This window comes from Myotis brandtii, unplaced genomic scaffold (assembly GCF_000412655.1).
Source record: "Myotis brandtii unplaced genomic scaffold, ASM41265v1 scaffold10, whole genome shotgun sequence".
NCBI lineage: Eukaryota > Metazoa > Chordata > Mammalia > Chiroptera > Vespertilionidae > Myotis > Myotis brandtii.
The window spans coordinates 2,649,215-2,662,763 of NW_005353325.1; the positions used below are offsets into that span (position 1 = coordinate 2,649,215).

The 13,549-nt window shown below is 41.3% G+C and overlaps 1 protein-coding gene and 1 long non-coding RNA gene across 15 annotated transcripts in view; one reads left to right on the plus strand and one right to left on the minus strand.

The window, feature by feature from the left end:
• The first annotated feature begins 147 nt into the window (after nt 1-147).
• On the plus strand, nt 148-3,674 carry LOC102254516. Its single transcript, XR_312984.2, has 4 exons — nt 148-242; nt 1,913-2,005; nt 2,087-2,161; nt 3,388-3,674. It is a non-coding gene; the product is annotated as an uncharacterized LOC102254516 (long non-coding RNA).
• Nucleotides 3,675-7,595: 3,921 nt separating this feature from the next.
• The window catches only part of FRYL (FRY-like), a 238,460-nt gene continuing 232,506 nt past the window's right edge, over nt 7,596-13,549 (minus strand). For 10 of the 14 annotated variants that reach the window (XM_014534411.1, XM_014534429.1, XM_014534396.1 and 7 more), the window contains 4 exons: nt 12,516-12,533; nt 11,671-11,781; nt 10,235-10,425; nt 7,596-9,676 (listed from right to left, as the gene is read on the minus strand). In XM_014534411.1, the coding sequence (XP_014389897.1) occupies nt 9,418-9,676; nt 10,235-10,425; nt 11,671-11,781; nt 12,516-12,533 (579 nt within the window). In that variant the 3' untranslated portion in view covers nt 7,596-9,417. Of the gene's footprint in view, nt 9,677-10,234; nt 10,426-11,483; nt 11,495-11,670; nt 11,782-12,515; nt 12,534-13,549 lie in introns of those variants that run through there. The other 4 variants (XM_014534385.1, XM_014534402.1, XM_014534391.1 and 1 more) reach the window with 2 other exon arrangements.

The window sequence follows — 13,549 nt, forward strand, 5'->3', positions numbered from 1 at the left end:
TCCGCTCTGGGCGCGTGGAGGCGCCAGGCTTTCCTAGGCGCGGGGACGTCGGGGGCCTTGCGCAGCCTCTGGCAGCAGCGGGCGTCATCCGCCTCCAAGAGTAAATTAATTGTAGCCTGATTGTGATTGAAAACGCCGGCGCCGAGGTTGGCGAGGGAGACGCCCTTCAAACGTCCGTATTCTGGGCGTATTTGCTGTCTAAACGCCGATCGTGGGCACGTTGCCCGGTGTGGACGATCTAGGTGGGTACAGGGGTGGGGGCGGGGGGCATCAGAAGGTGGGCTTGCTGGCGGGAGAGTTCATGCCCAAGGATCCCACCCACTTTTCTCAATTGAATGGCAAAAGCCACAACAGTCGACTACTGGGGTGCTGTTCACCTCGCCTCTGATTCTTGCTGGGTTTCCCAAAGCTTCCGCTGGAAGCTAGAGCCGCTGTAGCGCCTCTCTCAGGGTCTGTCCTGGCTCCTAAAGGCACCTCCACTCAGAAACATGAGTGCGGAAGCATTTGGGCTGTTGGGTATGGCAGGCTAGGAGGGCCAGTCCCCACTAGCTGAACCCCAAAGGCCTGGCGTCCACTGCCGACAGCTGTAACCCAGGGAGTGGGAAGGCATGGTAGGTACAAGAGGCCACGGGAGGGGTGGGGGGGGCGGAGAGGAGTGAATCTAGAATTTATACACAGGCTATGTGCAATCTTTTAAAAAAAAATTATTTCAGCGAGGAAGGGAGATGGAGAGACAGAAACATCAATGATGAGAGAGAATCATTGATCGGTTGCCTCCTGCACACCCCTTACTAGGGACTGCAACCCTGGCATGTGCCCTGACCGGGAATCAAACCGGGACCTCCTAGATCAGCGATTCTCAACCTGTGGGTCGCGACCCCTTTGGGGGTCGACCCACCCTTTCACAGGGGTCGCCTAAGACCATCGGAAAACACATATATAATTACATATTGTTTTTGTGATTATCACTATGCCTTAATTATGTTCAGTTTGTAACAATGAAAATACATCCTGCATATCAGATTTACATTACGATTCATAACAGTAGCAAAATTACAGTTATGAAGTAGCAACGAAAATAATGTTATAGTTGGGGGTCACCACAACATGAGAAACTCTATTAAAGGGTCTCGGCATTAGGAAGGTTGAGAACCACTGTCCTAGTTCATAGACTCTGAACCACTGAGCCGCGCCGGCTGGGCACTAACTATGTGGCATCTTAATTCTTAACCTTCCCGGACTTCAGTTTGCTCACCTGTGAAGTTGCTGAGCGCTCTCCCAAATTTCCTTCACTTTGAAAGGCCTGACTCCAAAGACTTGTTTGCTATTGGTTTCTCCCTGGGAGGGAAGACAGCTTAAGAGGAAGGCAGTGGTACTTTTGTTCATGTTACACATGAGCTATGGCTTATCCACCATTTGGATTCCTACTCTACTGTTCCGAGGCGTTGAACTAGCAGCCTGGAGAACGTCATCTTGGCTGAACACCTGAAAGTACTTGAGGACTCCGAGTCTCACTCCTGTTCTTCAGCGTAACCACCCCCACGTCTGTGTTCTAAAATCACTTGATCCAACCGAAGAGGCCTCCGGAAAGAACCCGAGGTGTAGAGAACCCTGGGTGTTTGGCTTTCCCCTTGCCCGTCTGAGGGAAAACACCGACTCGGTCCTTGTCAATTAATTTGCTTTATGAACCCAGTTAACCTGGCACGTAAACCGTCTTAGGCCCATGTTTGCATATCTGCTCAGTTAGGCCATTCGCTCGCCTCATTCCTTCCTAATTCGAACCTGACCCTACTTACCTCCACCACTGGAATGAAGCTGCCAGTGTTAAGTAGGAGATAGATGCTCCTCAGCCTCTGAAATGAAGGATAACAATTTGATATCATGTTGGTTGAAACTCTGGTGTCCTTTTCAGTTCTTGGAGCAGAAATATGGCTATTATCACTGCAAGGACTGCAACATCCGCTGGGAGAGTGCCTATGTGTGGTGTGTGCAGGGCACCAACAAGGTAAGCAGCTACACGACGGGCATCTTTCGGACAGGGGTGTCCCGAGGGCTTGCTTTACGTTCTCTCTCTCTTGAATCACAGGTTTACTTTAAGCAGTTCTGCAGGACTTGTCAGAAGTCGTACAACCCTTACCGAGTGGAGGCCATCACCTGTCAAGTAAGCCCAGAGCTTGCATTTTTGTCTGAACTGGGTAGTGGTAGAGGCTTTGGTGCAGTTTGTTGAATATAGTTCCTAAAAGAGGCTAGGTTCCCAGTGACCTCCAGGTTTTGACAGCTTTTTGGTAGCAGTTCGGAATAATGCTCAACTGGTCAACAGGCCTCAGTGTCAGTTTCCTTCTGCCCTTGCAGATCTCGGTCATGGTAACCTCTTTAGAGACCAGTACCTCGCTAGCAATACGGAAGAACACTTGCCTCACCTACTGCTCAGTCTAATGTAAGGGATAGCAAACTGAAAAAAATAGGATACCATCCTGCTAACATGGGGTGGGAAAGGTTGCCTGCTTGGCCCAGATGCTTCTTATGAAGCACATACCCAAGTTAAAGCATTTAGTATAAGCATGGGATTTTTTTAAAAAAAAATTGACTTCAGAGAGGAAGGGAGAGAGAGATAAACATTCATGATGAGAATCATTGATCAGCTGCCTCCTGCACACCCCCGCTCCTCCCAGGATTGAGCATGTGCCCTGACTGGGAATTGAACCCTGAAACCCTGACCTCCTGGTTCATAGGTTGACACTCAACCACTCACCCACACTGGCCGAGCTAAGCATGGGGTTTTAAAGTTCAGTCTCGCCTGAGAGCTTGCAAAAAGGAGAATCATTTGTTTGAAAGTAAATCTAAGTCCCCCAGAAGTGTGGCAAACTGTGTAGACGCACTGAGGTCATGGCAGAGTTGGGTCAGGTTCTAAAGGAGGATGTCTTTGCCTTCTGCCTCGGTGTGAGGTCGCTTACAGTAGGTTGGAGTGGGGAGGCCAGGCCATTGATGCCAGCCCAGAGCCATGGCTTGCTACTAGGCACTAGCCTCCCACAGTAGCTTTCCTTGTTTTGCAATACTTCTATTTTTATTTAAAAGTTCTTTTGTTTTTCATTTTCTCACCCCAGCTTGCTTATTCTCCACCCTTCAAGTGCAGGAAAAGACTTCCTGTAAGAAAGTTGTTTCAAAAGAAACAATTCCGAACTAAATCCTATGTAACATGGGACTACGGCAAAGGGTTAAGCACCCTCTATTCATAACCCTATCCTTGCTAGAAAGGATTCAGGCAAGATTAGCACAGGGCCTTGCTTAGAGTGCATTCAAGCAGCATTTGGACCAGGAAAAAACTTAAACTTCTAGGAAGGCACCCAGGGGTTACCTTCTGAACGCGCTTCTCATTTGATTTTTCAGAGTTGTAAACAGACTAGATGCTCCTGCTCAATAAAACTTCGCCACATTGACCCTAAACGGCCCCACCGACAAGATTTGTGTGGGAGATGCAAAGGCAAACGCCTATCCTGTGACAGCACGTTCAGCTTCAAATATATCATTTAAATGAATGTAAAAAACCAGTCCTACCGACCGTGTGCTAGTGGAGCAGACAAGTGAGCTGTGCGTGCCCCTTCTCCTTTTTGCCTCCTCCTCGTGCAAGGCTGTGTTTCTTGACAAAACCTTTAAATAAAAGAATTGCAAAACAATTGCATAAAATCGTGTCTTTTAAAATAAAGTTTAGGAGAGCTTGTCCTGTGCTGACAGTCTGGGCCTGTCATGTTTATTATTTGTTCACGAGAGGCCCAATGCACAAAATTCACACCAGGGGCTCGGCCCTCGCGGCCCTGGCTTTGTCCAGAAGGACGTCCGGAAGGTCGTTCAGCTGTCCGGTCTAATTAGCATATTGCACTTTTATTATTATAGATTGCATATGGAGCAGCCAGGCTCTGAGGCATATTCATCACTGGAGGAAAATATAAGAGGGGCTCATAGATGTGAGATTTACTGCTTATGTGGGAGTGTAGGGCTGCAGCTTATAAGCAAGATAGGAATAAAGAGAAGCCAACTAGCCATTGAATAAGCATGCTTCTGAAGGAGGTGGAGGCAGAGCCATCCTGCTGTATGGGGCAATTTGGGGTAACCCTGAGTGGCTGGCTAGCTCTGGGTGGGAACTTCAGTGCATCCTGGTGACCTCAGTCTAGTAGGTAACAAACGGGGTAGCGGGGAGAGGCGTGCTGTGAACAAAACTGCATTATTAATCATCAGTCTCACAGTTGGGGCTTGGAATAGGGTTGCTAAAGGCAGCTTCTTTAAGATGTTAAATACATTCATTAAATGGACTTCTGGTTTATAACGAGGCCTCCTAAGTGTAAGGATTTTTTCAAGTGAGTTGATGAAGACAGCTTTAGCCTTTGTTTCTATTGACTTGCTGTTCTGTAACCAGAAAGTGTTTTCGCCATCTCTAACCTAAGGATTCTCTTCTAACTGCACCCCAGTCCCAGGAAAACACAAGGCCCCGAGGCCCCATTAAAGAGTTCTGGGGTGGAGGTGGGGGGGCGGCACTTCAGTTAGTGGCAGGGGATTCTAATGACATCGGAGTTGAGGGCTATTGACTTAAAGGTTACAGATGCCACATGACAGGCACCAGGTGCTAATTATGTCTCTTTCCAATTTTCTAACCAACCCGTTTAAGTTAACCCTTACTACCTTAGAGGTGCCATAAAAGTAAGCCTGTTAACATCTGGGATGCTTGTATGTAGACAGACAAGGAATAAAAACCTGAAATGAGTTTGAGGTCTCTAGAGCCCTTAGAGCAGTGGTTCTCAACCTTGGCTGCACATTAGAATCACCTGGGTATCTTTTTTTATACAATTTTTAAAATATATTTTATTGATTTTTTACAGAGAGGAAGGGAGAGGGATAGAGTTAGAAACATCGATGAGAAACATCGATCAGCTGCCTTCTGCACACCCCTATTGGGGATGTGCCCCCAACCAAGGTACATGCCCTTGACCAGAATAGAACCTGGGACCCTTCAGTCCGCAGGCCGACGCTCTATCCACTGAGCCAAACTGGTTAGGGCTGGGAATCTTTTTAAAATCCTGATTTCTGGGCCTCATCCTCTGGAAATTCTGTTTCTTTGTTACTAATGTTGTGGCCCCAACCCATAACAAAAAAACAGAATTTCCGGAGGATGAGGCCCAGAAATCAGGATTTTAAAAAGATTCCCAGGTGATTCTAATGTGCAGCCAAGGTTGAGAACCACTGCCTTAGAGCGATGGGAAAGGCCCTCTGCATCCATATGGACTTAGGAAGGTGGCTCGTGAAAATGCAGATCCCAGGCTTCTGCCCCCACTGAATTGCTACAGCAGCATTTAACAAGCACCCAGGTGTTGCTTATGGAATTGAAGTGAGAAAACCAGCAGTTGAGTCAGCTTTGCACTTACTACAGAAAAACATGGGTGTGGCCTCTGCCCTTACGGAGCTTCTAATGTAGGGGGAGAGGGCCATTCATTTTTGCATTAAAAAAATGTAAAATAGAAGTTCTGCCATGTTAATAGGGGATTGGACTTGGACAGATTAGGGAGGGCTTGCTTTAAAAATGACACTTCAGCTGAAGTTTGGATGAGCTGAATTAGGTAAAGGGCGGAAGGAGAAACTTCCCAGATTAAGCTGCCATGTGCAAAGGCCCAGGGGTGGAAGAAACCAGGAGACCTGTGATAGAACACTGGGGACAGGAATGGGCACGATAGTCGGTGAGACTGGCAGGCCCAGACTGGGAACACCTTTTTGACTTTGCTCAGGTACCTGTTATCAGTGAGAACCTACTGGAAGGTTTTAAAGCTATGGTGGGACAGTGACCAACAGATTCACCTTTAAAAAGAAATAACTCTGGCTGTACAATGCATGTCTGTAAATCAGTAAGGAGGCCTGCAATGCTCAGATAAAATGATGGGGGCTGGGGGTCAGAGAGGAATGAGTGACAAGAACCCTTGGTGGTGTTGAAGGTACTGTTTCATTCTGACACCTGTTACTGATTTAGTTGAGTGTAGGAACAGGAAACTCATTTGACTGGTATGGCATGCATGCGGTGTACAGTATGCTCTCAGGCATTTGCTGAGTGAATGAGGGAACAGTAGAAAGATACCTGCTTTGGGTCCTGAGAGAAATTCATTGGCTATTAACATGGGTAGTTAAAATTTCCTAACAGAGCAGCTAATCCTATTTTACAGTTGAGAAAAGCAAGGATCAAACTATGTTTTACTTAGTGGGGATTCAGACATTGAATCAAGTGGCACAAAACATCATTTTCATGAGTTACAGTGATGCCCGGCTGGTGTGATTCCATTGAATGTCAACCTATGAACTAGGAGGTCACCGTTTGATTCCCGGTCTGGGCACATGCCTGGATTGCAGGCTCGATCCCCAGTAGGGGGCATGCAGGAGGCAGCCAATCAATGATGTTTCTCTCCACCTTCCTCTTTCTGAATGAAAAAAATTTTTTTTAAAGAGTTACAGTGATAACATTCCAGCAATGAGATGATATTGAGCTGTATGTATACAATTAGAAATTTATGAATGTGAATTTTTTGAGCGAGATTGAGAGTCTAGAAAGAAATACTCCAGATTACTGTGATCTGTAGGTGTCAAGAAATTGATTATAATTTTCTTCACATTTCCTACATTTGCTAAAGCAACAGTGTATTACTTTGAAAAAAGTTTTTAAAGTCATAAAACACAATTATAATTACATTGATTCTGGTATCTTCTTCCCTCCCGCCGAGGTTATGCTGGCATGGCATCTGAGCAGTTCTCACAGACCCGAAGTGGGGAGACTTGGTGAGTCTGTTGCAAGAGATGCGTAACCATTTGCTAAATTTTAGGTTGTAACCAAACCGGTTATGTTACGTCACCTACAGCAGGAAATATTTTCTGCATTGTGTAAAAACCCCTTGGCCTTCTATTTTAGTAGTAGTGTGAGGGAACGTCCAGATCTCTTCTTTTGGTTTATTTTATAAACTATTTTGAAAATGATTAAGGTGTTTAATAAGTTAAACATTTGATATACTTTGTCAATAAGTGCATAGTGTGGATTTAGAGGATCAGGAGCAAAGAAGTACAGGTTTGAGGAAAACCCTTTGGCAAAAGGACAATCCTAATGATTGTACATTTGCATCTTGATTTCTGCAGGTGTGTTAATTTTCATTACATTATTAATGGATGTAGTTACATATAAACAAACATGAAAGCAAACTTCAATTGTTTGAAAGGTTTGATTTGGGTAATCAACTAATTTTTGTTGTTAATCCTCACCTGAGGATATTTTTTCCATTGATTTTTAGAAGGTGGAAGGGAGGGGGAGAGACGTATAGGTTGCCTTTGGCATGCACCCCGACGGGGGCCAGGGAGCAAGCCTGCAACTGAGTTACATGCCCTTGACTGCAATCAAACCCGCAACCCTTCAGTCTCAGGGCTGATGCTCTGTCAGCAAACCGGCCAGGGCAGGTAATCAACTAATTTTCTCCCCCTTTTATGGAAAATCATATTGAATAATGAAGATAATTTGTAAAGTTCCTAAATGATGCACACTAAAATCATTCATCTTTTCTTAAAATACAACACAAACCAACAACTACAATGCTTTTTATTTTAACAAAAAGGATAGAAGGAAGGTGAGGAAAAATAGGGGATGGTAAGATAGGATGTAAAATGTGGTGTCTCTCTGGACACCAGCCCTCTCTTCCCTGCCCCACACCCAAATGTTACTAAATAATTTAAAGGACACCATTTACAGTACCAGGACACCATCAAAATAATTGGTTTTATCAGGGTCAAAAAATACAGTGATTATGGATGTGCCGTGACCAGTTAGGGAATTTTACAGGTAACATAACTATAGTCAGCAGTCCAACAGGGTGCACCGTGCCTTCAATTAATGCACTTGAGCATAATTACATTTCTGGCAGTGTCCACACCCCCAAGAAAAGGCAAAGCTAAGCAGTTCATTCCTACATTCTAAACTCTGGAACCCCAGAGCCAAGTTTTAAAAGAAAAGTCACAGTGGATAAGAGATGCATATAAAAAATACAAGGGTGTTCCTTTCAAACCAGAGGAATTGTGGGACTACATTCATTTCTTTTACAAAATGCTATTTAAAAAAGGACAGAGAATCCAGTTCATGTTATGCTACAGGCTTAGACAGTGGCTAAGTATATTGCATGTTTTGGTAGTCGGTCTTCAGGCTTCCTCTCATTTCCCCCCATAACCCCAGGTTCCTTTAGGGTGAAACATTTGAGTCCCGAATAAACATATAAAAATGCAGTTGCACCTCTCTTCTTGAATTCTGCAGACTTCAGAGCCCGCAAGTCATGTAGTCTATCATCAATGACCACAATTTTTTTTCTTTAGCTTTGTACACCTATTCTTGTATAACAGTGCATTGCACAAATGTACAAGAAAAATACTGGTTTTAATCTATACAGTTTCTATAATTATGGAGTAAAATAAGTTAACTTTTCTAATGAGAATAGCTGACGGGCAGCATACATCTTTATTTTACATTTTAAAGTCTCTGCAGGCATCTACTTTGGTTAGTTATCAACAATCATAACATAAGCACTGATCAGAGAACTGAGCAGCATTCCAATAACGTTAACAGATATATTATTTCTTTTTGAAATCCTGGGAGAGCCCAGTTTTAAAATATTATTAAAATGTTCTAACATTTACACACTATGAAGAGTTAGATCTAATAAAATAAAATTTCTTCAAAAATAATCTTGCAGTGCTCTTTCAGGCATGCTCTGAGATGTTGTCACCAAACACCCATACCTTGAAAATAGGACTATCACGTATTCACACACCCCAGCTCACACGCACACAGTTCCTTATACAGACTAAAAAACAAAACACCCACACCCTGATCCCACATATTGAAAAGTCAATGGTTTTTGCAAATAAGTTTCTGTGTATATCTATCCGACTGGATGTTCTTCATGTAGATAATTAAGCATCAACTGTAGGTTATGCTCGTGACTGCTACGAATCCAAGCAGCGTTGCAGGCCTTCAGCTAAAACGAACCAGCCTCATTTCACCTGCTTTCCAATGGTCTCCGTATGAGAGGCCATTATTGCAAACGTTCTTACAATCTTTTTCTCTAGAAAGCAATGTATGTACTTGTATGCATCACTTTTAGCCCTTTTCCGTCCACATAGGTTAAGTAATTTAAAAATCCCTTCTTTGTAGTTCTTGTGGGAGGTATTGGCAGCTGTTAAACAATTAAGTTTTTTTTTCTTCTTCTTCAGATCTTTGATTTTGACATTAGTTACACTGTGGTTGTGGATGCTGCCAGAAAAAGTTATCAGTGAATTACAAGGGTTCATAAAAGGTGCTTGTTAATATTCTTAATAATCTTCAGTTTAGTTTCTTTCCTAAATCCATGAAGTTTCTCAGAATCCAGTGCTCACCAAATTTCCAATTGGTTTGGCCTGTGCTAGTAGTTGGTATGATTGCACCATGCGTAGAGACTCTCTTATTTCTAGATTGAGTTCCATCAGTTTGTAGTTGGCTTCTGACATGTCCAGGTCAGAGCCTATAACTGCAAAGCTTCCCGTCTGGCCCAGCGTCTGGTGATGGAAATAAATGTGTAACAGCGTCTGCACAGGGTCCTCTTCACAGCTGCCGAAGATGTCATTGGGCCAGAGAGATCTGAAAGTAATACACAGTGCTTTTAAGTTCTGAGACCCCACCGGCAGTTATTAAGGTTAACTACATTTTAAGTTAACACCTGAGACAACAACATTTCATTGTGCATCACTGGGCATGTTTTAATATTTGAGCAAAAAGATTACCGAATTTATCACTGAGAGTGAACAAAATCATGTTTGCCTTTCACAAAGATCTGCTATTAAATCATCAAAATGAAAACCAAAACCCAATCACTGTAAACTCCCAGTCTAATAAAGCGGTCATTTTCAACTGGTGTGCCACAGGAATTTCAAAACATGCAATACCTGACTATTTAGTTAGGGGGACTGACCTCTTTTCCCTTAGATTGTCAAAAAAAAAAAAAGGTACAGCAGCTAACAAAAATAGCTACGTGGTGTAAATGAATCAAAATTATACAATTTTTTTTAGCAGATCAGCAAAAAAATGTATTTTTTGGTGTGCCACAGAATTTTAGCAATTAGTTTGTGTGTCACGAGATGAAAAAGGTTGAAAATCGCAGGTATAAAGGCATCTCCTTAAAATCGGTTCACATTTTACCTGAAAGCTTTGACTTGTGCTACAGCTGATATAAATTCCTTATTTTTCAAAGTTTCAATTAAAGAGTGAATGGCAGTTTCTATAGTAGTTTGTGCAGCTTTGGAAATGTCAGTTTCTTCACTTTCAGAAGCGGACTCTGCTTCTCTGAGGATACTTTCCAGCTGGGCCAGTTCCTCGGACATGTTGATGACCTAAAAGTAAACACACCTTAAAGGGATCTAGTTGTATATTCATCAACAAAACGAGCATTTAATTGGCTGTGACAAAGATGTTCAAATGTTAAACTTACTATTTAAGGGCAGTTAACTTCTCTGTTGAGTAGGGATAAATAATTTTAGCCACCCAATAGTAGTCTTCTAAGTACTCTGGATAAAATAACAGGTTGGCACTAGCTGGGTAGCTCAGTTGGTTAGAGCTATGCCAAGGTTGCGGGTTCCATCCCCGGTCAGGGCACATACGAGAAGCAACCAATGAATGCATAAATAAGTGGAACAAAAAATCGATTATCTTTCTCTTCCCCATCCCCTTCCTCTCTAAATTAAAATTTAAAAAAAAAGGTTGTAATAAGTGTAATAAATGTTACATTGTAATAAGTAAAACAGGTTGTAACTAACGTTTACATGTGATCTGTACTTCATCTTGGATAGTAAAAATACATTTAGGAGGGATCATAAACATTTTTTTTGACAGTAAAGTCTTTATATTTTAAAAGGTTATTTACCCAGTGTAATTTCAGAGAGGAAGGGAGAGAGAGATATAGAAACATCAATGATGAGAGAGAATCAGTGATCAGCTGTCTTCTGCACAACCCCTACCAGGGATCGAGCCTGCAAACCAGGCATGTGCCCTGACCATGATCTCCTGGTTCATAGGTCAATGCTCAACCACTGAGCCACACTGGCTGGGCAGCTCAATGTATTTTATATAAACCAGTATGTGTATGTATATCCTTTTACATTTAACCACTTAAAAAATATTAAGTCATTTCCCTAGTGATGGTTTAGTATCAGTGGTTGAAAATGGAGGAAAAAGAGACTAAAGTCACTACCTCTGAACCTATTCATTATATGCTTATTCTCGTGTGCATTATTAGACTACAAAATAATAGATGGATAAGGTGCTAGGGGGTTTCATAATATAATGTCTATATGGGGTTGATGCGCTTTACCAGACTTTCGATTGCAGATGATCTATTGCTGCTACCGTGACCTTTAAGGTCATGAACCTTTTAAGACTGCTGGGTATCTACTGCCTCATTTACTAATAGGTCTGGAAATAGCATATCATTTCAAAGAACAATTCTGATAAGAAATGATTCATTATGTGTGACTTTGGACTTAAGCTCTCCTACAAGGGATATATACAGTATATATGCATGTGTACATTTTAACTTTCTAGAATCAGTTAATTGATGCCTAGTACAATTAAATATTTACCTCTGCTTCATTTTTTATTGCGTTTACTTGGCTGATAAGTTTACAGTAGGCTTGGAACAGAAGCAGTAATTGAAAATGCAGTTTGTATAATCTTCGGCAGAGCTCCAGTTCCTAGAAATAAATAACATCGCATTACAGTTTAGGTGTGATTTTCCATATCTGACGAGACCACACATTTCCAACAAGTTTGTAAAATAGCTGTTAAAATTGTCCTGGCATTTATTTTTCTGCAGTAAGCAAGTTAATACAGTATGAAGCTGATGAAAGATGCTTTGAAGACTGATTAAAGGTATTGTTGGTTATATAATTCATTTTTAGTGTGAAGCACATTTTCACATTAGACAGAATTTTAAAGCAGACAATATATTGGATGCTTTAAAAAGGATTCACTGTTACTTAAAACTTTAAATTCATAATTCAAATGCATATGCTTTTGCCGCATCATGATACATATATCTCACCACATTTAGCAATAAGTGCTTGTTAAAGCAGAGTAAAACTGGATAATCGCTTAGCTAAAAATGAATTTTTCTAAAAACACACACTGTAATCTCATTGAAATGAGAATGAAATTAACATTTGCACTTTGATTTTCAAAATGAAGAAACTTAAAAGGAGATGTTAGTTGTAAATGTATGAGAAGGCAAGTGCTAGTTGTACATATTGATTATAAGATCACATTTTTATTGGACCACATTTCATAGATTAGGGCTATGCAAACCTGAAGCGCACACTACTTTTAAAGTAGCCGTCCATGACAAAACACTGCTCGGTCACAAATGGCAAATGAAAACCAGTTTGTCTGACATGGATAAATAGTCTGTAAATTAAGACAGGTCACTTACTGCTAGAATTTCCATTTGCTAAGCAAGAAGGTGATCGGGTCACAAAAATACAAAGGAAGAAAAAGACCAAGAATTAGTGTAAGATCATTTTAACTAGGGTCACAGATGTCCCAGGCAAACTGAAGAACATTTAATCACACCCCAAAGAAAAATTTATGATGCCATTTCCAGAATAAAACTTTTTAGACATTTACTGTAGCAATTCACCAGGGTGTTTTTTTTAACGCTTTGCCAAATAAAAATTTATATTTAGGCTACAGTTTATTTCTGTGTAACAGTTATGAAGAAAATTGAACTACTGTGATCTTGAGAAATCTGGCTATTATAAGTGGTCTTTATCTAATAAATCTTTATAGCTTTAAAAAAAATGCCAAGTGTCATAACATTTTCTTAGGAAAGGAGAAAATTTCTCCTGAGGAAATAAGCAGATTACTGTTCTCAGAAAGGAGGTGTAAATCTTTATAGCTTTTAAAGCTATTTTTGTATATAACCTTCAAAAATGCCAAGTGTCATAAAATTTTCTTAGGAAAGGAGAAAATTTCTCATGAGGAAATAAGCAGATTACTGTTCTCAGAAAGGAGGTGGCTTATAAACTTAATAATACTCACCTACGAGAAGATTATCTTTGGTGTGGCTCATTCTAGGCTTCCTACCTTTCACTGTCTAATTAGGTCCTATGTTGCCAGAATTGGTGCCAAGTCAGGAGGTAAAATAGCGAAAGCAGATGTGTGTTTTAAATTGCACTCCAATATAATTTAGTAAACTTCAGAAACTCAAACCTACTAGGTTTGAATCAAATAAGATAATGTATGTAAAATACATACTTAAAAACTATTACATTAAAACACCTACAGCAACTCAGACCTACTCATTAACGAAGAAAAATGTTTTCTATTTAAAACAGCAAGTGCCATAATGTAAATACTGCTTCTAGAAGTCCCCTTTGAAGCCTGCCTTTTCTAAGTAGTTTCCGCTGAAGAACTACTTATATAACATTTATTCCTTTCAATTTAGAAAGGATTTGCTAAGCAAAG